This window comes from Mastigoproctus giganteus, chromosome 4 (assembly GCF_048544385.1).
Source record: "Mastigoproctus giganteus isolate SK-2022 chromosome 4, ASM4854438v1, whole genome shotgun sequence".
NCBI classification, from domain to species: Eukaryota; Metazoa; Arthropoda; class Arachnida; order Uropygi; family Thelyphonidae; genus Mastigoproctus; species Mastigoproctus giganteus.
The window spans coordinates 48,126,163-48,151,447 of NC_143578.1; the positions used below are offsets into that span (position 1 = coordinate 48,126,163).

General features: G+C 33.6%; 1 protein-coding gene across 1 annotated transcript in view; it reads right to left on the bottom strand.

Annotated features, from left to right (window-relative positions):
- Window positions 1–25,285, bottom strand: part of LOC150086699 (uncharacterized) — a 143,983-nt gene that overhangs the window by 87,933 nt on the left and 30,765 nt on the right. The window contains exons 5-8 of the mRNA XM_090372232.1: window positions 24,043–24,170; window positions 17,455–17,638; window positions 16,739–16,861; window positions 5,936–6,039 (exon numbers count right to left, since the gene is read on the bottom strand). Coding sequence (XP_090228358.1) covers window positions 5,936–6,039; window positions 16,739–16,861; window positions 17,455–17,638; window positions 24,043–24,170 — 539 coding nt within the window. The remainder of the gene's footprint in view (window positions 1–5,935; window positions 6,040–16,738; window positions 16,862–17,454; window positions 17,639–24,042; window positions 24,171–25,285) is intronic.

The window sequence follows — 25,285 nt, forward strand, 5'->3', positions numbered from 1 at the left end:
GCAGTGTCGAGTCAGTTTGGTGTGACATAAGCATTGGGAGATCAAAATTGAGAGTAGGAGTGTGCTATAGGCCTAATGACTCTGATGAGTATAATAAGAAACTGTACGGAGAAATAGAGTGGGCCAGTAAATCAGAGAGTCTTATAATGGGGGATTTTAATTTCCCAGATATTGACTGGAATTTGGGGGCTGGTCACTCACACACTAGCAAGGCTTTTGTGGATTTATTGGATGATTGTGTTCTACATCAGCATGTTCAGGAGGCAACTAGAGGGAGTAATACTCTTGATTTGATTATCAGTAGTGATTCTTCATGCATTACGAATCTGCAGATAAATGAACCACTAGGTGGCAGTGATCACAGTGTTCTGAAGTGGGAGTTACTCAAAGAGGTAACTACCATTAGGGGTAAAGGGAAGGTGTATTGCTTTCGTAAAGGCAACTACGATGGACTGAGACTGTATTTAAATTCTATACAGTGGAATCAACTGATGATGTTACCAACAGCAAATTCAAAATGGGAAGCATTCAAAGAACTTATCTTGGAAGCTACTAGGCTTTACATACCAACTAAGAAATATTGTTCAAGGTTTAGGCCTAAATGGATGTCAGATGAACTAATGAGGCATATGGCAGAGAAGAAAAATGCATGGGATACATACAAATTAACATGTGACACAGAAGCCTATGATAGATACAAGTTGATCTGTAACCAAGTTACAAAGGAAGTTAGGCAAGCGAAGGCAGACTACGAGAGATCCTTGGCAAGGGATGCGAAGAAAAACAGCAAAGAGTTCTTTACTTATATAAACTCTAGAAGGAAGGGGATGAATCAGATCGGTCCACTTGATATCGATGGGTCAACTGTTGATGATCCTGCTCAGGTAGCTAACAAACTGAACGAATATTTTGCATCGACATTCACGCATGAGGAGTTATTCAGCGAGGGGAATACCAGAGGTGTATTCAACTCTAGCAGTAAGCTAGAGAATCTTGTAATAACTGAGAGTAAAGTGGAGGAGAAATTGTTGAAGATAAACACAAGAAAGGCACCCGGGGTGGATGGGATCTATCCAGTTATATTAAAGGAGGCAGCAAAGGAAGTAAGCAAAGCCTTAGCCATAATTATGAGAGCTTCCTTGGACTCAGGGGAGGTACACAGGGACTGGAGATGTGCAAATGTGACCCCAATTCACAAAGGAGGATCAAAGGCTGACACAAGTAATTATAGACCTGTGAGTTTAAATTCTGTTCCTGGAAAATTAATGGAGGCACTGGTTAAAGAAGCACTGCAGGATCATCTAGACAAGACTTCAGTTATAGCTCGGACACAGCATGGTTTTGTTAAGGGGAAGTCTTGCCTGACCAATTTGATTGGATACTATGATGCAGCCACAAAAGAACTGGATGCAGGGAATAACTTTGATATTATATACTTGGATCTTAGAAAAGCTTTTGATACTGTTGCACATGGAAGACTGCTGCACAAATTGGAGCAGTGTGGCATTGGAGGCAAATTGCTGCTATGGATAAAGGGGTGGTTGAGGGGGAGAAGACAGAGAGTGGTAATCAATGGACACTGCTCATCGTGGACTAATGTTATTAGTGGAGTCCCTCAGGGTTCAGTATTGGGTCCTTTATTGTTTTCTGTATTTATAAATGATATTGATGATGGTATATCAAGCTTAATGTCCAAGTTTGCAGATGATACGAAGGTTGGCAGGGTTGTCAAGGACACTACTGACACTATGCTGCTACAACAGGATCTGGAAAGGTTGAGCAGATGGGGTGAGAGGTGGCAAATGAAGTTTAACATTGACAAATGTAAAATACTACATATGGGAAACAGCAACCCCAGAGCAACGTATCAACTCTGTGGTACTACACTGACAGTGGTAGAGAATGAAAGGGACCTGGGGGTGGTTGTGCAGGTAGATATGAAGTTCTCTGAGCAGTGCAGACGGGCTGCAAGAGTAGCTCATGGTGTATTGTCAATGATATATAGGAATTTTTCTAGCAGGGATAAGGAGGTGATTATTCCCTTGTATAAGGCAATGGTCAGGCCACGCCTAGAATACTGTATACAGGCCTGGAGGCCTCATTTCAAGAAGGATGTAGAGCTGCTGGAACGAGTACAGAGAAGGGCAACAAGATTAGTGAATGGAACAAAGGGGTGCTCTTACGAAGAAAGGCTTAAGTTTTGCGAATTACAGTGTCTGGAGACTAGGCACCAGCGAGGTGATCTGATAGAGGTGTACAAAGCCTTGAATGGTTTGAGCATGCTCAATGCTGATGGGATTCTTCCTCTTGCTCAGAATAATCACCTGAGAGGGCATAAATTCAAATTGAGGAAAGACAGACGTAGGATAGATGTGTGGAAATTTGCCTTTAGCCAGCGGGTTGTTGGTAGGTGGAACAGACTTCCATCCCTTGTCGTGGAAGTTGATAGCCTAAATAAGTTTAAGGCTCAGCTGGACATGTATTTCGAATGAACAGAGGGGTGAAGTGGAAGTGGTTATTTTTTATTTATTTATTTTTTTTTTTTTTTGGCTGATGCCGCATAAGCTTGCTTTCTTGCATCAAATGCCTCTACTAATGCTAATGCTAATGATATTAGTTTTAAGCTATAAGTAGCATCAATTGTCTACTCAAACACATTGTACAGAATACTGAAATTAGTTGTATTAATTTTCAATAACGACTTTTTGATTTTATACTCATTTACATTTTGGTTAAAATAGCATTTCACCACATAAGGTATATGCTGACTAATTAGGAACTACATCACTCTGACAGAACCACATTTTTAGAATGCTTATATTCCAAATTATGTATAAATATTTAATATTGTTTTCTTTTTTCTTTCTGGTAAATAATAACATAAGAACTACACAAATAAAATATTTTTGTCAATAATGGCAGTAATCTTTCTTTTTAAATAAAATGAAAAGTGCTTTTTTAAAATTTAAGAATTAAAAAGTATAACATTAAATTATGCAAAAAACACACTTTATATGAAAGTGATTAATTAGTTATTTTACTACTGAACAATCAACACACAGTACATACAATGGATAAATTAATTAGATCATAGGTGACATTTCTGAATATTTTTTAGAATTCCATTGTCAAGCAAGTGGTAGTAAAAAGAACAGCCAACTACTCCTGAGCAATTCTGACAATGATTTCTTGATATCAACATTGCCAGCAGCTATAGTCATTCTTTTTACTATTGTCAACCTGAAGACAGAATTCCAATGAAGATTTAGAAGTACAGGCTATGATCTAATTAATTTAGTTAATGGATGTATAGGGTGTTGATTATTCTTGTAATTAAGTTTTCATTCAGCATTAAATAAGCTGACTAATAACTGATTTCATATGAAATCAGTATTATTTTTCACATAACTTACTGTTACATATCTTTACGTTGTGCCTTTAATCTAACAAATTAATAAGGCAATTTCATCAAGATGGTTTTATAACCTAAGTCAGGCGCCTCCGTAGCCAGGTGGGAAGGAGCAGCAGTGCGTAGCACACGCTTCTTGATTAGACCGGGGTTCGAGCCCGTCACCACCAAATACGGAGGATGCAGAAAGGTCAGGGAATGACCACTGCATATCCCCAGAGCAATATGGCCTTAGTTGCTAATGCTCCTAAAAACCAAATAACAACAAATAACCTAAGTCATCATAGAGCAATTTTTAGAAAACATTTTGAAGTGTACAAGGCAGCTACACACAGACACTGTGTTATGAAAAACTTTCGTAACACAAATAGTCACGTGAATGTGAGGCATTTTTTTTATAAACAAACTTTCAGAAGGAGGCTGCTGCCTATGAATAATTCTCATTAATTTTTTTTATCTATTGCACAATACTTTAAGCTGTAAAAATAAAATAATATTTATAATGATAATGACCACTTAAATGAGATCCCTAGGTTCAGTGCTAGGACACTTTTGTTTCTGATTTTCTTAAATAATATTGATAAGAGAATAAAAGATAAGATGCTGAAATTTGCAGATGATATGAAGGTCAGGGAGGTGGTTAACAATGTAAGTTGCCCAGCTCTTTCAGAATAATTTGGACAGACTTAATGGATAGCTGGAGAAATGGCAATTATGTTTTAATGCTGTCGAATGGAAGGCTCTTCATTTGGGAAATAATAACCCAAAAGTAATTTAATGTTGGGTGTAAATGGGAGAAACTTGGATATTATAATAAAACAAAACACAAAGAAAGATCACTATAATATGTAAGCAGATAGTCAGAAAGATACACTGTTGTATCAATGATTTACTGTACCTTCGCACCGAAGGAATGATATTATAGTTCCGTTACACAAATCAATGGTGATACTGCATTTGGAATACTAAGTTGAGGTCTGGAGCTTAAAGCTTACATTTAAAGAAGAGCTTTTTGAAAGGATCCAAAGACTTGCTTAGTGAGAACAGCAAAAGGATGTCCACATGAGGAGACTAAAAAGATGTGGATTACATTTTGGAAACTAGGCCACTGGAATAAATTACCTGCCAAGGTAATTGAGGATGACAGGCTGATATTATTATTATTTTTTTGGCATGCTAACATATATGCATAAAGCATCTATTGTCCTCACATGTCTGTTCATTTGTCTATCTATCTGTTCACAGGTAACAGCTCAACTCCTAACATATGGATTTCCATAAAATTTTATATTTCGCTCTTTTAGAATGATTTGTCATGTCATCCCAAATTCCATTAAAATTAGACAGATAGAAATCCAGCATTTTTGTCTATCCATTCCCATGTAATAACACCCAGTGGATGGATTTTCACGAAATCCTTAGATTTGGCTCTTTTAGAAAGATTTGTTAAGCCATGCTAAATTTAACTGAAAATGGATCAATAGAAATCTGACATTATTTCTTTGTCTATCCATCTGCATGTAGTAAGCCAAATCTCAGTCAATGGATTTTATATTTTGCTATTTTAGAACAATTTGTTGAGCTTTCCAAAATTTTGGAATAGAAATTCAGCATTTATGATAGATGTGCAGAAATGAAATGTTCTCAGCAAGGTGGTAGATGACTTTCATCAACCGGTGAAATACCACCACTTTGCTTATTGGAGGCTTGAAGTGGTGAAACCCATGTTTAGTCTCCAGAGCAAAGTTTCCGGCATCCCCCTCCCCCCATACTTATCCTTCAACCCATGCACGGTACTAAGTACTATAGGTTTCGATACCTTTCGTGTTTGGGGTTTTCATAAAAAAAAAAAAAAAAAAAAAAAAAAAATACCTGAAATGTAATGCACTGTGCACATTAACGATTTTTTTACTAATGCAGAAAAAGCCTTGCACTGTTTGGTCTTTACTATGCATCTCCGAAGCATGAACTCAATGACAGAAAAGGTAAAAATGTTACTGTGACCCTTTAACCCAGTTATGAGCAGAATCACTGCGCACAAAAAAGTTTTATTTTTATTTTTTCCAAGGTGGACTGAGTAACCTTACTAATTCGCAAGTGGAGTTTTTGTAGAGCAGTTTTGCATGAAAAAGTTTTTTTAACAAAATATGTTTAAATAAATTTTTCCCTATGTGTATGCCGAATGGTTAACATGCACATAGGGTTAATGGTATATACTATGAGATTATAACTTCATAACATATGTCTCCAAAATTAAATCTAAAGTAATCTTCAAGGTCTTGCCAAAAGCAAAAAGATACTGATATAATATTAATTAAAAGGCTGAGCGAGTAAAATTATATGAGACTAGGTAACAAAAATGTCACTGAAAACAGTGAGTCCTCTATCAACTATTCTGCATCTATAAAATCAATAATAATAAATAAAAATAATATATATAAATAGCAATTAATTCAATAAAGGAATTAAGTTGAATAACTGTAGAAAAATCACTTATAAATTATTACTAAAATAAATGAGAACAACCTGTCCACTTGCTTGTCTTCTTTTATATTTTAATAACATCTCCCTATACCTTTCTTCTGACATTTCAAATACACAAAGAGACCGACTTAAGGAGCATCCAGAACCTTATTAGAGATCAAAAGATGATGTGAATATGAGTACAATTGTTACAAATCTCATTTAGAAATAGAAAATGAAAGATACTGTTAAGTTTCTCTAAATGAAAGTGTGAACTGATATTTATATATTTATTTTACTGTTTTTTTTTTATATAATTGTATTATTTTTATTTAAATTGAACTTAATAACTATATTTTTATTTAGTTATCAAATCTTTTATAGTTTACTCTCCTTTGGTTTACTAATTTTCCTAATGTGCAGTAATTCATTCATTGTACAGTAAATATTTAATAATGAACGTTCAGTGTAGACACACAATATTTTGTTCGTAGGGAACTCAAAAGTAGTTGAAATGGCATTGATTTAATTGCATCTCATATTGTGACTACCTTCAACAATGAGTTGCCATGATATTTGCACTACCTCGAATAAGTAACGCTTCTCTAATAGAGAAGACTACTGTTACTTACTCTTGGCAGATACCATTACCCAGACGGCACCATTTCAAGGCTTGCTGGCCTATCATCGGTGGGCAGGTAGGTACCCTGGTGTTGTAATTATGACAATCCAGTTACAAAGTATATTTCCACAATATGAGAGATGCCAAATGGTGTGCATAAGTATATACTTATCTACACTGAACGTTCATTCGTGAATTTCTAATTTGTAGTCTTATGCTTTATGCACATATCTACTTTAGTTTATATGCACACCATTAGGCATCTCTCATATTGTGGAAATATACTTCGCAACTGGATTGTCATGATTGTAACACCAGGGTACCTGCCTGCCCACTGATGACAGGCCAACAAGCCTTGAAACAGTGCCATCTGGGTGATGGTATCCACCAAGAGTAAGTAACAATAGTCTTCTCTATTAGAGAAGCATTACTTATTCGAGGTAGTGCAAATATCATGGCAACTCATTGTTGAAGGTAGTCACAATATGAGATGCAATTAAATCGATGCCATTTCAACTACTTTCAAGTTCACTATGAACAAAACTGAAAATATGCCACTGAACATTCATTAGAAAATTTCTAATTAGTAGTCCTATGCTTTATGCACATATCTACTTAAGTAAATATTTAGTTACTGATCACAGTAAACAATGATTATTATCTTCAATGCGCACACGAATGCACACACACACCTCTTATTTCTGATTACTTACCCGTTGTTGATTTGGTAGTTGTTGGCGCATCGGCTTCTGTGGCCATATTGCACCTCCCAAGGTTTTTGCAGTACTTTGATCCAAGCCCGAGGCGGGAATCGAACCCGCGACCTTTGGGTTGCCGGGTGATTACTTACCTCCATCTTTTTAATGTGCTTAAACACAATCTGAAAAGTGGCCTAGCCTGTGACAAGGGGGGGAGAGTTCATAAAGGCAAAAAAAAATATGCCAGTTTTAACATTCTACGATGAAAAATATGTTTTGTAGTTAATGGTGAGAATAAATATATGGAACTCAGTCAGTTATCTGTTATTTTGGTTTTTTTTAGGACCATTAGCAACTAAGGCCATAGGGATACGCAGTGGTCATTCTCTGACCTTTCCGCATCCTCCGTATTTGGTGGGCACAGGCTCGAACCCCGGTCTAATCAAGGAGTGTGTGCTACGCACTGCTGCTCCTGCCCACCTAGCTATGGAGGCGCCACCCAGTCAGTGTTATCAACTTATTTCCCAAAATGGCCATCAAGTCATTGATGTGTTGTGGGAGAGTGGGGAAAAGAAGCTGCTGGATGAGAAAGAAGGTGGGATGAGAAAATAAAAAAATAAAAAATAAGGGAATATAAGAAAGCAGGATGATGGAAAAGAAATGAAAATAATAAGGAAACAGGAAGAAGCAAAAAAAAAAGGGGGGAGAAAAATAATGTAACAATGGAAGGTTAGAAACAACATTATATAAAAAAGACAAGTTAGTGGTGAAATGATGGGTGTGCAACTGCATCACTTATTCGCTATACTGCCTATATCAAATAAAACAGTCTTGGTTGTGCCACTCGTAATTAAACCAGAAATAAATTGTAAAATGAACTGTCCAAGTTTCCAGTGATTCCAATCTGCACAGAATAAAAATGTGAGTTAACCATATGTATTTCACTACAGTGGTATTTTGCATCATGCCATGCTGGTTGGGGTGGTGTGGGAAGGGATGGATATGCAAAAGGGTGGTAAAGGACATGCAGATTCGAACTTGTTGCATATTAAATGACAATTTGTATTCAATTTTTTTTTTCTTTTATCAAATACTCCAAAAACAAGTAGGGTCTTATTTCTCTCAACTATGATGGATGAGAGGAAAAAGATACATAGCTTCAAACTTATGTTGCAAATTAATTGAAAATTTATATATATATATACAGTGGATTCCGGTTATCTGGGCCACCGGTTAATCGGGGCAGCTGTTTATTTGGGACAAATCTTAAAAAACAGAACCCGATTGAGAAAATAGCCAGGGTTTACTTCGCTTAATTGGGACAAAATGCCATTTAATCGGGGCAGGAGACCGCAGCACTGGAGATTACCCTACGATTGTCTCCGACTGTACCACGTAGTTCAGTCGGATTTCTGGAGGTCACAACCATAAAACAATAAAAACAATTAGCAGTCACCTGTTTATTGGGCTTTTCTGTTAGGGCACTCTATCATAAATGGATAGTAAACTCGATCTTACTGAAATTGAGATAATACTGACAGCTGGAATTCTGTGGGTTATTATGGTGAAATGTGTTTACACTTCCATGGAATCTTCAATCATATAAAAAAAATAATTTTCGGAAACTTCTCTTCATTCCTATTTTTAAAGCTTTGTAACTCGTTACTCCGTTCTCACTCGCACGTATTGTGTTACTTGCAATTTGTGTGTGCCGTGTTTTTTGTTATTGATTGCTTATCTTTTTACTGTTTTAAATTTTAACCCCCACCCACAAAGGTCAGTGAACAGAAATGTCAACTAGTTTAGTTAGTATGTACATATTACAGTATGCATTAATTATTTCGATTATCACATATATTCTTCTGAATTTCACGTATCATTTAATTTTTTAATTGGTAAGGTAATAAAGGGTAAATTTGTGCTTAATATATCTTTACTTTTATAGCCTGTGGATAATATTCCTCCTGTTTTCGCTAATTAGAATCGCTGTTTAATAGAATTAAAATTCAATTCACAAACGTGATCACAATGACCGGCGCTTACTACACATCGTATAGTGAACGGTACTTTACTATGGTGAGTGCGTCCTAACGTGATTTTATTGTACAGTGAACTAATGGTAAGGGGGGTATTTTGTATTTTTATTGTATTTTTAACTATTTACGTGAAACTTCGGATAATTGGGGCAGCCGCTTAATCAGGCCAAAATGCACTAGTCCCGATATGTCCCAAATAACTGGAATCGACTGTGTATATATATGTACACACAGTCAAACTTCCCTATAACGAATTCAATAAATCCAGTGAAAAAATTCGTTATACAGAAATTTTGTTATACAGGGAATATCTTTTTTATTAGAAATTGTTATCTAATTAGAAAATGAAAACAAATCTACATTTATTTTTAATGTATTTTATTTCAAAAACATACTTATTTAAATTACGTTTACACAATTTTCGCCGGTAAGTATCACAAATTAAAAAATTGTCTGATTCTCAAAGAAAACCTTACATTTGTTCAGAGCATTAAAAACATTATCAGGAACATTTTCACAAAACTGTAGACCCATTCGAACTGTTTTAAAAGCTTTAATCATTTCTTTGTGAGTTGGCTTTTCTATGGGTTGTTCTGATGCGTCTTCAGCGTCATCGTTAATTTCTTCGTGATCATGGTTGCGTCTAACACTGTTCAGCAGTATTTCATCTTCATTTGGATGTTCTGCTGTAATCTACATAAACATAACTATCCAGTGTTATTTCATTTTCAATGTTTCCAGATGATTCTAATAATGTCCAAAAGTTTTTCAGTTGTGAAAGGGGCAGTTCATCTTATTCGTCCAGTCATTGTTCGACTTCTGTTTTCAATGCAAATCCCGCTTTCGAAAAACAATTTTGAATAGCGTATTCAGTGACATCGTTTGTCCAAACTTTTGCCAGTTCAGAGATGCAATCTCTAAGGTTAATTGTAACCGCCAAGTTTCTATTTTCTGATAATGCATTGACAATCTTCATTATTATTCTCTTTCAATAATGAAATTTAAAATTTTTAATAATGCCTTGGTCCATTGGCTGGAGTTTTGACATTACGTTTAGTGGTAAAAACAACAACTTCGCACTTTTAAGTTTGGCAGAAATACTGTCAGGGGTGGACCGGACACGTGTCAGTTACCAACATGATTTTCCTTTTTTCTTTTGTTATATGCTTGTCTAGTTTTAATATCCATTCTTCAAAAATATTACTTGTCATCCATGCTTTTTTTATTAAAAGGTGTAGTCAACTTCCAAAGATTTTGTGCCTCTAAAACATCTTGGGTTTTTTGATATTCCGATGACTAAAAGTCTTAATTTTTCACTTCCTGTCATATTTGCTCCAACTAGCACAGTGATTCTTTCTTTGCTTTGTTTTCCGCCAAAACATTTATCATCCTTAAAAGCAAGTGTTCTATTCGGTAAACAATTTAAAGAATAAACCCATTAACCCATTTCGTCAGCATTAAAAACATCCTTACGCTCATATTCTTCCAAAATCTTCTTTAAAGTATTGTTCCTCCAACTGTTGCAATCTTCTTCGCTTACATTAACACTTTCTCCACAAATAATCTTTTCCACAATTCTGTGGCGCTTCTTAAATTTATCTAGCCACCCAGTGCTCGCATTAAATTCTGTATGTCCAAGGGACTGTGAAAATTTCGGAGCTTGTTGCTTAATTGGGATATTCTTTTCACATATCATTTGCACCCATTTTAGAACAGCTTTATCAACATCTTCGTATATACACAACTTAATTCACTTCTTGTCTGCTCCTCCTTCAATTGCATTTAAAATTGATTCTTGATTTTTTTTAAATCGTAGATAAACTGCTTGCAGATATGCCACATTTCTCCGCAACATATTTTTTCTTAAAACCTTGGTCAATATCATAACAATCTTTGCTCTATCATTAATACTTAAAACACTTTCTCTTCGACATTGTTTTCGCAATTGTAAAAATTACTGGACTGCAGCTCTTGCCGATACATACACAGCAAACTTCGCTGCACTGGCCATATAGTGAATTGTTAGTACAGCCTAGTCAATGACGTTTGCTTGCCAATTCAATAGTATCACGTGACTTTTCCTATCAATCACTTTGAAGAAATATACGACTTTGTGAATTTCTTTTATTCTGCTTTCATTTATATATACACGAAAGAAAATTTATGATTAATGTATGCTGTACGTTACTTTTCAGAAAAAAAAAAAAAAAAGTACAAGAGCATATAGCCTATATGATTGATGATGAACGAAATTAAAAAAAAAAAAAATTCATGAAAACCATCTACTGGAAGGCCAGTCAGACGAGAACGGACATATCATATAATGATTGATATGAAGGTCACATGGTACAGTTGAGGTGAGAAGCGAATGTCACTCAGTAGGCGTTACTAAAAACTGACTAAGGTAGCATTCTATGTATTGCCACCGCAGCATGCTAAAGTTTACCGCAGCGAATTTCGTTTTCCCCTGAGCCAACATCAATTTACAAATCTACCCTATTTATTGTAAAGTTTACGACCACTTTTAAGAAAACCCATTTGGTTTAATAACTGTAACAAAAATGAAACAAAGACCCTCCTACGGGTGTCAATGGCCACAAGTGCTCACTAAAAGGATGATTATTTAATTCCAGATACTAATGCACAATTTCGGAAGAAGGAGGCAGTATATTTGAGTGGCTGTTTAGCAGTAAATGCTTGAAAATCTTCAAAAATGCTTTTACTAATTTTTTTAAAAATTCGTTATAGAGAGACTAACACTTCGTTATATGGGGTTAATTTTACATGTAATTTTGTTTCAAGGTGCAATGTTTTGCAAAAAAATTTGTAATATAGAGAAATTCGTTAAATAGAAGTTCCACTGTATATATTTTATCTTTTACTAAAGATCCCAATGAGAAGTAACAATCAACTATTTAAGTACATTCAAATAACTAAAGAGAAAAATAAAACATAGTCCCAACATACATTAATTTCCAGAAGTTAGTCCTGAATATTCTTAATCTTAGTAACAGTATAGGAGTTTATGGTATGGAAATGTTACACTTGGCACACCAATAATGGTGATATTTGCAATGAGCGAGAGAGAACAAAAAACATTTCATTATTTCAGCATTTCACTACAGAAAATGTACTTCACAATCGACAAGTTAGTAGATTTTCAAACAACTTACTGTGAACCATATAGGAAAAATTACACAGACCTGAGCCTATCAGAATTTAAGATACAAAATTTTCCTTCTAACAGGATAATAATATTAAAAATAATTGACATTAAAATTTCCAACCTAGTGCTGAAGTTCTCTGAAGAGTATTCTGCTTGCAAGAACACACAAGATGTAATACTATTAATCCAACAAAAAAAAAAATATAAATAAATAAATAAATAAAATAAATAAAAAAAAAATAAAAGATATTAAACAACTTCAGTTACCATACTATGTATGGACTATGATTCCAAGTTTCTATTTCACAGAATGTCTCAGCTCAGATATGCTTGAAAACATGAGGGTGAGAGGTGTGAAATCTTTTGAGTATTTTGAATTATGGCAAAATAAAATAGAACGGCTAAGGTGAAAACTGATAAATAGTAAATAACATGTATTTGCAAAATGTGAGAATAAACTCTTGACCTAAACATTGAAGTATGAGAATTTTCAAACAACTAATGTTATATGAACTCAGTTCAGCAAGACAGGTGAGAATTTATTTATTTTTAACTAAAGTAACAACCTGACTGCAAAGAATATTCCTGAAATATTACGCTAAAAAGACAAAGTTTTGTATTTCCAAAGTGGAAATACAAAAAAAATTAATGTTATATTAATTAACAAAATAACATATTCAGCTGAAAATTCTTTTCCTTAGGACCGAATATGGTTTTGCTGAAATCACACATCCATATGGCAAAAGATATGAAGTCTCCTGATTCACAACCTAATAAGACTGTGCAAGGATTAAAATGCATGAATTGAGATAGAAGCCCTCTGTTACACATTTACAAACATGTATGCTAGAATCTATAACCATACATGCAGACATATTCATATCTTTAAACTTCAGATACACTTTACCAACATATTGCCACCATTCACCACTATCCTTTCCCACTCTCTCTTTCTCATAATACAAATGAAATGAAATTAGACATAACTAAATTAGCAGAGTAGCACGGGAATGCAAAAAAAAAAAAAAATAATAAATAATTAAAAAAAAAAAAAAAAAAAACCACGAATGAAGGATGACAGTGGAATCAGGAGAATAAAATGAAAAGTGGATGTGGTGGTGATGGGGGCACAAGACAACCAATACAAAGTGAATGATGTCAGAAATCAAGCACAGAATGAAACAATCTAGTAGGCCACCACAAAAAGTAAACAGAACAAAACAAAAAAATAAAGACCTTCCCCACCCCTTTTAACTTTCTTAGAATTGTGTACACATGGTGACAAAAATAAGGTGATAACAAATGATAAAATTACATTCCTGTTTGGATACATTTTTCATTGTACTTACTGCACTTAGTAGCCAATTAACTCTTCTGAAGCTATCAGCTTCAAAAGGAGCTCCTTTTTCACCTTGACAGAACTATGAAAAATGAAACTAGAGCAATAAAAAATAATGACGCCTACAACAACTACATGTTGATCTGTAACAGAATCACAGTAAAGGTTAGCCTAGCAAATGCTAAGTATGAGAAATCACTTGCCAAGATTTTTAGTGCAAGGAGTTTTTCATGTAAGAAAAATTTTAGATTAGAAAGAAATAAATAATAGAAAGAAGAAAAAAATTCAGATCAGACCATAATCTTCAGCTCAGATCATATAAGTCTTACTTTGCATCAATTTTTACAGACAAAAAACTTTTCATAGCTAGGAAATGCTAGGCAAGTGATGATGATTAGTGGCAATATAGAAATTTGAGACTATTTATTAGAAATACTTTCAAGCCTAAAAGAAAGTCAGACTTTTTGATTTGATGGCATATACCCAGTAATTTTGAGGGAGATGGCAGGAGAGTGTGCACTGAACCTTTTTTGATTGGAAAAAAAGACAATGCATTACCACTACATAACAATAATTTTAAAAGTGAAGTGAATAACCACAGACTAGTCAGTCTGACTTCAGTGGTAAGAAAAATCATTGAGGAAATAAAAAGAGTGCAATATAGAAACAATAAATAGAAGTGGAATTCTGAAGATATACAACACAGTTTTGTTATGGGAAAATCATGTTTAACTAGACAGGTTAGTCATTTTGATAGTGACTTAGCTGGATGTGGGAAATAATTTTGATATTAGATGGATTTTAGAAAAGCATTTGACCCAGTCCTTCATGAGAAGTTACCATATAAGCTAGATTGCAAGGTGGCTACAGGGCAGGAGGCAGTAGAGGGTTGTGATCAATAGTTACTCCTCTTCAGAGTGGACTATGTCAGAAGTGGGGATCCCACAAGGATATTCAAATCGGAATATCTTATGCTGATGATACTGAACATTCTTGAGCAAAACAAATGGAAATGTGATTTGAATTAATGAACTTGTTCATGTAAACAGGTCTCACTATCCACTGCTTGCCTAATGAGGATGCAATCTCATTTGAATCATGCTAAAGATTTTTATGGAGGTGAATACGCAATGGACTGGCACCAAATCATTAACAAACCAAGTCGATATCAAACCATAACAAGACCATAACCATGACCACCTGATATATATATATATATATACAGGCATACCTCGAATAACGAATAGGATGCGTTCCACGAAATTACTTCGTTAAGCGAAACTTCGTTTTCAGAGGTAAAAATACTATGGCCAGAATAGGGATACGTTCCCACTTAAAGAAAACGAAAAGCTTTTTTTTCGAACAAAGAAAAGTTTTATTAAATAAACAGTCAACTTACATACAAAGTGAAATCTCATTTTAAAATATGAGTCTAAAGTTGATTGCTTATGCTTTTTTTTTTTTTTTTTTCATTTAACAATTGCCTATACGGAGTTATTGCATTTAACACTGATCGCTTAACAATAAAACTTCTTCCTAAATCAGGATCATTTTCACTAAAAAAATTTAAAACGTTTTCAATGTCATTTAAGCACCTTTTTAAATCTTTGGTTGTTAACACTTTTTCGGCAGGAACTTCTTTAACTTCGTCTTCATTATCTTTGTCTTCGTTGCTAACAAGATTTTCTAAATCTTCCACTGAAAAACCATCATCTTCTGCATTCAATAAATTTCTAACATCCTCTTCATCGACATTTTCGAAACCTATTGATTGAGCCATCTGGATAACTTCATTTCTAATTTCTTGGATGTTATTTTCTTCTTCTAGTACAATTTCTGGACATATTTTGCGCTAAACTCCATTTAAGCATTTCTTAGTGACTTCTTTCCAATAACTATAAATGTTTTCAATTGCGTTTTTAATGGTGTAGTTTTTCCAAAAAAGTTTTAACTGTCATTTCCTCTTTATCCTCTAGTTCAGTTAAATTGCTTAATGTTCGACGCAGATAATAAGCTTTAAATGATGCTATTACTCCCTGATCCAATGGTTGAATCAGGGAAGTTGTGTTTGCTGGAAGAAACACAACTTTGACAGGAATGCATGTGTCCAACGTGTTAAGATCAGTAGGATGTCCCGGAGCATTGTCTAACAACAAAAGAGCTTTTTCTTCAAAGTTGTTTTTTTGACAATACCGTTTTACTTCAGGACAAAAGTGGTTAACAAACCAATCAGTAAATAACTCTTGGTAACCCAAGCTTTTCTATTTGCTTTCCATATTACAGGTAAATTCATTTTTATGTTACCTTTTAACGCCCTCGGATTTTCTGAATGGTAAACTAATAAAAATTTTAATTTATAATCGCCAGAGGCATTTGATCCAAAGAGTAACGTTAAACGGTCTTTGGCTGCTTTGAACCCAGCAGCTGATTTTTCTTCAATAGAAATAAAGCTTTTTGTTGGTAGCCCTTTCCAGAACAAACCGTTTTCGTCAACACTGAACACCGAATTTGGCGGAAAATTTTCACGTTCAGTTATTTCCTTTAGTTTTTCTGGAAACTTATTTGCAGTTTCTCCTGTTAATTTTACACTATGAATCCTGGCCCGTTTTTTAAATTTCTCGAACCAACCACGAGAAGCCCCAAAGGTTTCCGTAATTTCTTCAGTTTGTTTAGATTTCAGGTGATTAAACTGGAATATTTTTTTAATGTTAAATGGGGCTTGAAATGGCGGACCTCGTTATATCGAAGCTTCGTTATCAGAGGTAACGTTAACCGAGGTATGCCTGTATATATTTTTTTTTTTTTTAAACTCTAATCATTAAAAGGTTTGCAAATTATTTTATGAACACTGACATGGTATTTATAATTATAATAATATTTTGAATTAATTTGTTCTTTAAATTATTTGGTAACTTACAACGAAACACAAAATAATTCTTTATTATTATTTAAAATATTTCTGAGCAAAAGTTATAAATGTATACTTGTATTAAGATTTATCTTACCATCACGAAAGCCTGGAGCAGGTGTTGTAGTAGATGTAACCCGAAGTACATCAGGACTAAGAGAAGCTTCAAGAGACTGTACATGTTTCCGATGTTTTCTAGTAAATTTTGGTGGAATACTTTCTACAATAAAAAAATTTTAATTTTAACAATTAGACAATTCATGCAAAAATAAAATAACCATACTGGTATTTTACAAAGAAATAATAGATAAGATGATAAAACATGCTAAAATATCTAAATTCATTTTTATGAAAGAAGGTCAAGATTCAAGTGCTCCACCTATTCAAACTGAAATAAAAAGGTCAAAATGAATAAATGGCAAAAAAAAAAAAAAAAAACCTGCTTGCTGATAAACTTTTAACCTGTATAACCCTTCATGAGGTGAATGAGGTCAAAATGATCAAAGCAATCTTAGCCCCCTTAATAATAAATATTCAATCACATGTACATAATGTCTATCTTTGATAGGCTATTACTAATCTTAAAACTTTTTTTGGGAAAAATCAGATTAATGATAACCTTTTGGATGCCAACGTATAGCAAAAATTGTTCTTTACAATACAGGACAATTCTAAAGGCTTTCTCCAGCTTTTTTATAAGCTTTAATAACAAATATGGTATTTTTTAAAATATTTTTTACTAATCTAACCTAACTAACAACAGCAAAACTATGTAACTTGACTGTCAATGATTACAAACAAATGATTACAAACCTGGATAATTTTCATCTTCAGATGAAGTCTCTAATTCTCCACATTCCTCTCTCAATTCCTGAAGTTCACTAAAATACCTCAATCTAGTAAGTTCAGAAATTGTTGAATCTCTAGGTCTAGGGGTAAACTGTTGCATTCTTATAGGCTGATCTGGTGGTACAGTAGCAGCTGCATCAAGGAGTTTCTGTTACAAGAATGGAAAAACTAAGTTATACCTATTTTATTGCAAAATTCCCAGTTACTTTTGTAATATATAAAGACAAAAAAAGGTGTGACAATTAAGTTCCAAAATTAAGCATAATATGGTCTCAAAGTATGCAAACTCAGAGCACATGACTCCATTCATATGCAACTGACTCCCAATACAAACTTAAGTTTTCATAGTTTGTCCATTTTATGATGGCAGTCAGCGATCTATGGGAAGGAAAGGAAAGGAATGGAAAGGAGAGGGTTGACATCATACTTCAACTAGATGATAGCTTATGGATTAATATGGATGATAATGAGTGCCTTTAGTCTGAACACTGTCTCCCCTAAAGGTGCACCCTTTATGAGGCCAAAAGTACCGACTACTTGAAGAGTATGTACTTTATACAATAGATTTTTTTATGGAGAAACCCAACTTATGTGAATTCTCACTTATATGAGGGTTGTTATTGTTGTTATTTGGTTTTTAGGAGCATTAGCAACTAAGGCCATATTGCTCCGGGGATATGCGGTGGTCATTCCCTGACCTTTCTGCATCCTCCATATTTGATGGGCACGGGCTCGAACCCCGGTCTAATCGAGAAGCGTGTGCTACGCACTGCTGCTCTTGCCCACCTGGCTACGGAGGTGCCCTTACATGAGGGTGCCAGGAACCTAACTGTTGCATACTTTGAGAACCTACTGTATCTATACAAATGACAAATCTTAAATATTATTAAACAAGGCAGAAGTAAGTGTTTGTTAACAAAATGTAAAATGGCATAATATAGGCAATAATAAATATAGCTTTTTTTTTTATTTTGTTTGTACATCCAGAGAACAAATATATACAGGAATTAGTTATTAGTCTCGTAAATGCAACAAAATGTTAAATTTTGTTCGAAATCATTCAAACCACCAATCTCAGTTCTTGAGGATAGTACTCAGGAACTTTTGGACAGTACTGTCACTTCAAATATAAAAAAAAAATGAAGATTTCCAGGAATGCTATTCTCTGCAAGACATCCTCATTTAGGGCAGGATGAATTGAGAATCAAAACAGGATAATCCTTCTTATTAATTTTCTCACCTATTTATTTATTAAAGCTGTAAATTTTTTTTTTTTTTTTTTATGAAAACCCCAAACATGAAAGGTATCAAAACCTATAGTACTTAGTACCGTGCATGGGTTGAAGGAGAAGTATGGGGGGGAGGGGGATGCCGGAAACTTTGCTCTAGAGACTAAACATGGGTTTCACCACTTCAAGCCTCCAATAAGCAAAGTGGTGGTATTTCACCGGTTGATGAAAGTCATCTACCACCTAGAAATGATAATTACACAGGGCAGTGCTTTATACAGAAATCCTGAGAAGTGCTTTAGTTTTGGTGTTCATATATCGTTCATTGCACACATATATTTGACTCCAGAAAATGATCTAAGAATATAAACTTAGATGCATACTTCCCTTACTGAGAGGGGGATAGCAGAATGGTATAAGGTAGTTTGGGAGCTGTTAGCCTAATAATCAAGCTGAAGCATGAGAGTTGTTTCTAAATCATACTTCAAAGAAAAGAAGTGGAATGAAAAGAAGCACAACAGATCCTCGTTATAACCAATTCTGACTTAAAGTAGGATTTGGATGGATCTGATGTAAAAATACATCAACAGTCCATCACAGATATTTAAAGGTTAGCCAGAGAGCTCGTAATTCAATCAAGAAGGGAAAAAAAAAGATAACCGGGCCATAGGTATAAAGATCTGGACTAAAGTAAATTGGATAAAACTAGATTTTGTCTTTCTGGTGAAATCCATTTGGAGGTGCAGGTAATAATAATAATAATAACAGAAAAGGAGGTTAGACAGAAAAAGTGTATCTGCTAGGCATACGCACGCAATTAAAAATTTGAGTGACAATTACAAATATATACCAATTTTAGCAACAAATGTTGTTAGAACTGAATAAGCAAGATGCAATTGGGAATGCTTTTTGTTCAGCAGGACATTGCTCCACATCATTCATCCAAATAAACCATGCAATTTTTTAAAAGAAACAACATAAAGGGCTTGGAATGCCTGGAAACTCTACTGGCCACAATCCAATTGAAAATCATTGGGCGATCAGTAGTCCAGCCCAAAATGGATGATACTACTATCATCCATGTTTTCCTGAATGGGTTTTAAAAAACGAGTTTTGTAAAATGCATTATTATCAAAAGGAACTGAAAAGCAGAATTGTATAAATGCAGAAAAGTATGTTATGCATTTAAATTCAAAGATACAAGAAAAAGTACAACTGACACAGATGATATCAAATATAATTTTATAGTGGAATCATGCAATTTGTTCAAGTTAAAATGGCACGAGACAAAAAAAAAAAAAACACACCCTTTTTTTTAAAATGTGTGCGTGTATTGAATGAAGAAGTAAACAGTTTTGGAAATCTAAGAAAAACTTGAATAAAATGAGGTAACTGTTGTCATTTTGAGATTGACTACATATAGACCGATGTTGCATAAATAAAAATAGCAAATTGTACTGTTTAATGCATGACATGCACCCCTCACAAAGAGAACACTGTATTATTTCTTGTTGCATGCTAATGTTAAATTTATTTAGGAAGAACTTAATTTTTCATTTTTTTTCTTTAATTTATGCTTTTTTTACAATTTCATTTTTTTTCCAAAATTCGGATTAACATGATAATTCATGTTGGGATATTCATGATGGGCATAATGAAGAGGACATAACTCATTCCATTATATACTAATATTACTTAAACCATAATATGCGCAACCTGGGGGAGAGGGGGGCTACCAACATGTATCTGTTGTGGGCAGCCATACATTATTTAACAACTTTTCAAGAATTTTTTTATTTGCAATTTTCTGTTAAACAGACAAGCTGAAATTACACTATCATTCAAATTTTGAATGAACTTGATTTTTAACAAATAAATATTCTGATTATTGAAATTCTCTCAATTACTGATTTTATTATGCATATCACCAGTGGAAACACAAGGTCTGATAAAAAAAAAACTCTAAGACACTATTTAGTACAAAAATAACTGTGCACGTTAAATAACTGTGCAAATTATTAAAGAAAGAAGTATTTATTACGGTTTATTTATAAAAATTTCACAACTGCTGCTATAAATTTTCTTAAAGTGAAAATTCACAACAACAAATAAATAAAGCACTACTGGATTTATTTAAATAAAATAATAATAAAAAAAAAATTTACAAAGCCATAGGATGCAATTTTTCCCATGAAACAAAGGCATAAAACATTGCCCTTCGTAATTTCAGTCTGAAAGATAATTCAATATCAAAAATTCCAAATGTTTTCCAGAATCATTACTGGTAATCATTAGAATGACCCTTTGATTGATTCGCTCACTGAGATACACTGTAGTTGTTGGATGTTATCAGAAAGGATATTTTTCAAAATTTATACCTTTTCAGTGGTGAGTTTGACGTTGGTTATGGGTGCCCTGCCACTAGGAAATTTATGGCCAATTGAAAAGACAGAGAAAACAATTGCCATACTAATGGTATTATCCATTAGTATAGCAAATAAGCAATACCAGAATGTTAGCTCAAATTAGTTACACATATTTAGGAACTCTGTATGGTAGGTTGTTGTAGTGGTTTATATAGATGATTGTGGTGAATCGAAAAACAGAAGCAGTTTTCCTATTCTGTTGGGATGTAACTGGAAGTAATAAAATATGGAAAAATAGAACACGAAAAGAAAGCAGCTGAACAGTTTTACAATTAAATGCTGAAAAAAAAAACTTATTTGTTTAATATCAATGTTTTTTCATTTTTTCAATCATAATAAAAATTTTAATTTTCCATTTTTGTACAACAGAATAAATTTTAGTAGCAAGTAAATAAGAGAATATAGCATTTGTTCATTTTGAAATTTTTTACCAACCTTATTTTGATTTTTAATGATTCTTTACAGAAGCAGAGCTGTCAGCTTTTGACTTTCAAAAAGCTAGGCATTAGGTAACTGTAAGAAGGAGGAAAACATGAGATTTTTGGGCCAAAATAGTGGGAAAATAGGAGCTTTTCGGAAAAAGATGGAGGAAGGCAGATTTTCAGAAAAAAGCAGGTTTTTTAAAGTACAGACTTGGACTTTAAATTAATTTTCACAGATGACATATGCATTTTATATTAAAATATAGTTAGGATTGCTTATTGGTATGGCAGGCTTTTAAACATTAGCTTATCTAGAATTGTTTCTGTCTGAAGATTTTTATTCAGATTGTCTGTTACACATCAACTGATAATGATTGCTTTAAGAAATATACTATTGCAGTTTTGCCTTCTTCAGAAATGTCGAGTTAAAGTTTTGCTTATAAGAATGGTACTGCTCTCTAGACTTGGCTGTCAAGAGCATTTCCAAACCATAAAGAGAAGATTTGAACTCAGTTTCTGTTAGTTTTCATATGGCTAAATATTCTCTCGCACACACTCAGCAATTGCTATAATGAATTGTTAAAATGCCAAGACACGACTTGGGATAATTTGTGCAGTTGTCAGTTTCCCTGCCAAGGACTACTGTACACCAAGTCTCACCTACCAAAGGAAGAATGTTATCTCAACAATAAATAAAATTAAATGAAGACAGGAAACACCCAAGCACCACCTCCACAGGGAAATACCAGCATCTGTGAACTCCAAAAGGATCATAACTGGCTGGATAGTCACTAACCACTATCCAAGCCAAAGGTCGATAAGTATCCCTATATGATCAATAACTGAATAAAGTAATAATTTTACTTTATTGAGTTTAGCTTGTTCATTTTGTTTGTATGTTACTGAGTTTAATTTGTTCATTATTTTTCATTTTCTATTCAGATTGTATAGGGACACCCACTGACCTTTGGATGGACAGCTGAACAACTAAAATATGATCATTTTGAAATTCACAAATGTTGGTATCCCCAAGGAGGTGGTGCTTATGGGTTTCCAGTCTTTATTTATTTAACTTCATTTACTGTGGAAGTGTACTCTTCCTTTGGTAGACGTGAATGTGTGCTTCCTTGGGCAAGGGAGTCTGCATTTTCACTTTTGGGGATGAGTGTTTGCTTTGTTTCTTTCTTATTTTTATGATTTCACTTTATTTTGAATGTTAGGATATTTTAGTACTCAGGAAGCACAATCATCATTCTAACTGTAACATAATATTGGTTCACTCTGTCCTCACACACCATTCCTTTCTGCAACCGCATCTTTTCCTGAAGTGATGCAATCCACATTGCATTATAGATCTGTCACATGACTAGCAATGAGGAAAGTGTTATGATTTTCTAGATAATCCAATAACACACCATGACAATAAACCATGAACTACTGTATATACAAATTGAGTATAAATTTGTAGCATACATGCATATGTCAGTACTTGGAGAAGAACAATCATCCAATATCCCATGTGATGCAGGACATCACAAACCCCTTCATACATAGCAGTAACTTGCCTACAATATCACACTGCTCCAATTTGTACAGTAGTCATTCATGTGGAACAATATCAAAAGCTTTACTGAAATCTAATTATATGATGCCAAAATTGTGTTTTGCATCCAGTTCCTTTGTGACTGCATCGTACTAGCTAACCAGATTTACAAGAAAAGATATACCCTTAACAAATTTGTGCTATGACTGCCATATAACTACATTCCTGTCAAGATAATCCTGCATTACTTCTTTAATCACTAACTCCATTATTTTCTCCATTAGAGATGTCAAGCTAATAGGCAATTACTCATTTTGCTTTTTGATTCCTCTTTTTGAGATCAAAATGTGAAATTCATTTGCACATTTTGATACAGAAGAAATCTCTTCTGTATCCAAGGCAGGCCACTCCCATAATTAAGAATGTAGATGCAAAATATTTATTATTTATTTTCTAAAGGGAATCAAAATACAAAGGCTCCAGAAATTTTTAAGATGACAAAATGTCTGGACTTGCTGCATCAGATTACATTGGGACTACTTCACTGGTGAGAACACTTATCATGCTTTGTATACATAAATACACAAATATTTTCTTTATTGCAAGTAGTGAAGGAATAAAAAATTATATAATTACAAGAGTATATACAATATCATATCCAATATAGATGGGTGTTCACTTTTTTATTTTTAAATTACTTTATTTTATTACTATCTTTTGGTGCTTCATATGACATCTCCTGTGCATCATTTTTTTTTATTCTGCACTAGAAAAGATATAAGTTATTTACAATTAAATTTTTCCCCCACACAATTTCCTTTCAAAATCATGGTTTTATAGTTCAAAGCATCTTTTGATTTGAAAAATATGGTAACCTAAGGTATACAATTAAAAGAAACTACAGAATATGCCTTGATAAAAAAAACCCTTACCTTTCTTGATATAAGGATATCCTTTAATAATCTACAATAATAATGTTTTTGCTGATACTTATATTCACAGTAACTAGCTTTTTTCAATAATGTAGCTGCTTTTGCAACATCAGGTGCCAGAAAACCATCTGAAAATAAATTATGCTAGTTCAGTGAGGTGCAATTGCCAATTATAAATTTTAAAAAATTAAATTTTATTTATTTGATTTTAAGTTTGTCAAGTTTTAAGCTAGTATCTAATTTAGCTGAATTCTCTGTTTACTTGATAAATTAAGTTATCAGGTTTTAATTAAAAAATCCATAAGGTTTCTTTCTAATTTAACATCAGTTAGTATGTATTAGAAATACAAGTAATCTGCAAATAAAATGCATAAAACTGTTTATTTTATAAAATAAAAATACAGTCAATTCTGGTTATTTGGGACACATTGAGACTAGTGCATTTTGGCCCGATTAAGCGGCTGCCCCAATTATGAGAAGTTTCATGTAAATAGTTAAAAATACAGTTTACAATTGATTTTCTATACGATAAAATCACGTTACGATGTACTCACCATAGTAAAATACCGTTCACTATACAATATGTAGTAAGCGCCAGTCATCGTAATCACGTTTGTGAATTGAATTTTAATTCTATTAAACAGTGCTTCTAATTAGCAAAATTGGAGGAATATTATCCACAGGAAAGGATATATTAAGTGCAAATTTACACTTTATTACCTTACCAATTAAAAAATGAAATGATACGTGAAAATCGGAAGAATATTTTCTACAGGTTAGCAAAATAAAACATAAATTTACACTTACATGCCTAGCTTAATTAATATGTACTCTTATATACTAACTAGTTGATATTTCTGTTCACTAATATTTGTGGGTGGGGATTAAAATTTCAAACAGTAAAAAAGATAAGCAATCAATAACAAAGAACACACAATACACACAAGTGAGTAACAAGTTACGAAGCTTAAAAAATAGGAATGAAGAGAAGATTCTGAAAATTTATATGATTGAAGATTTCATGGAAGTCTAAACACTTTTCACCATAATAACACAGAATTCCAGCTGTCGGTATTAATGCAAATTCATTAAGATCGAGTTTACTATCCATTTATAATAGATTGCACTAACAGAAAAGGGGACTGCTAATTGTTTTTATTTTTTTATGGTTGTAACCTCCAGAAATCTGACCGAATCATGTGGTATGGTTGGAGACAATCATAGGGTAATCTCGAGTGCTGTG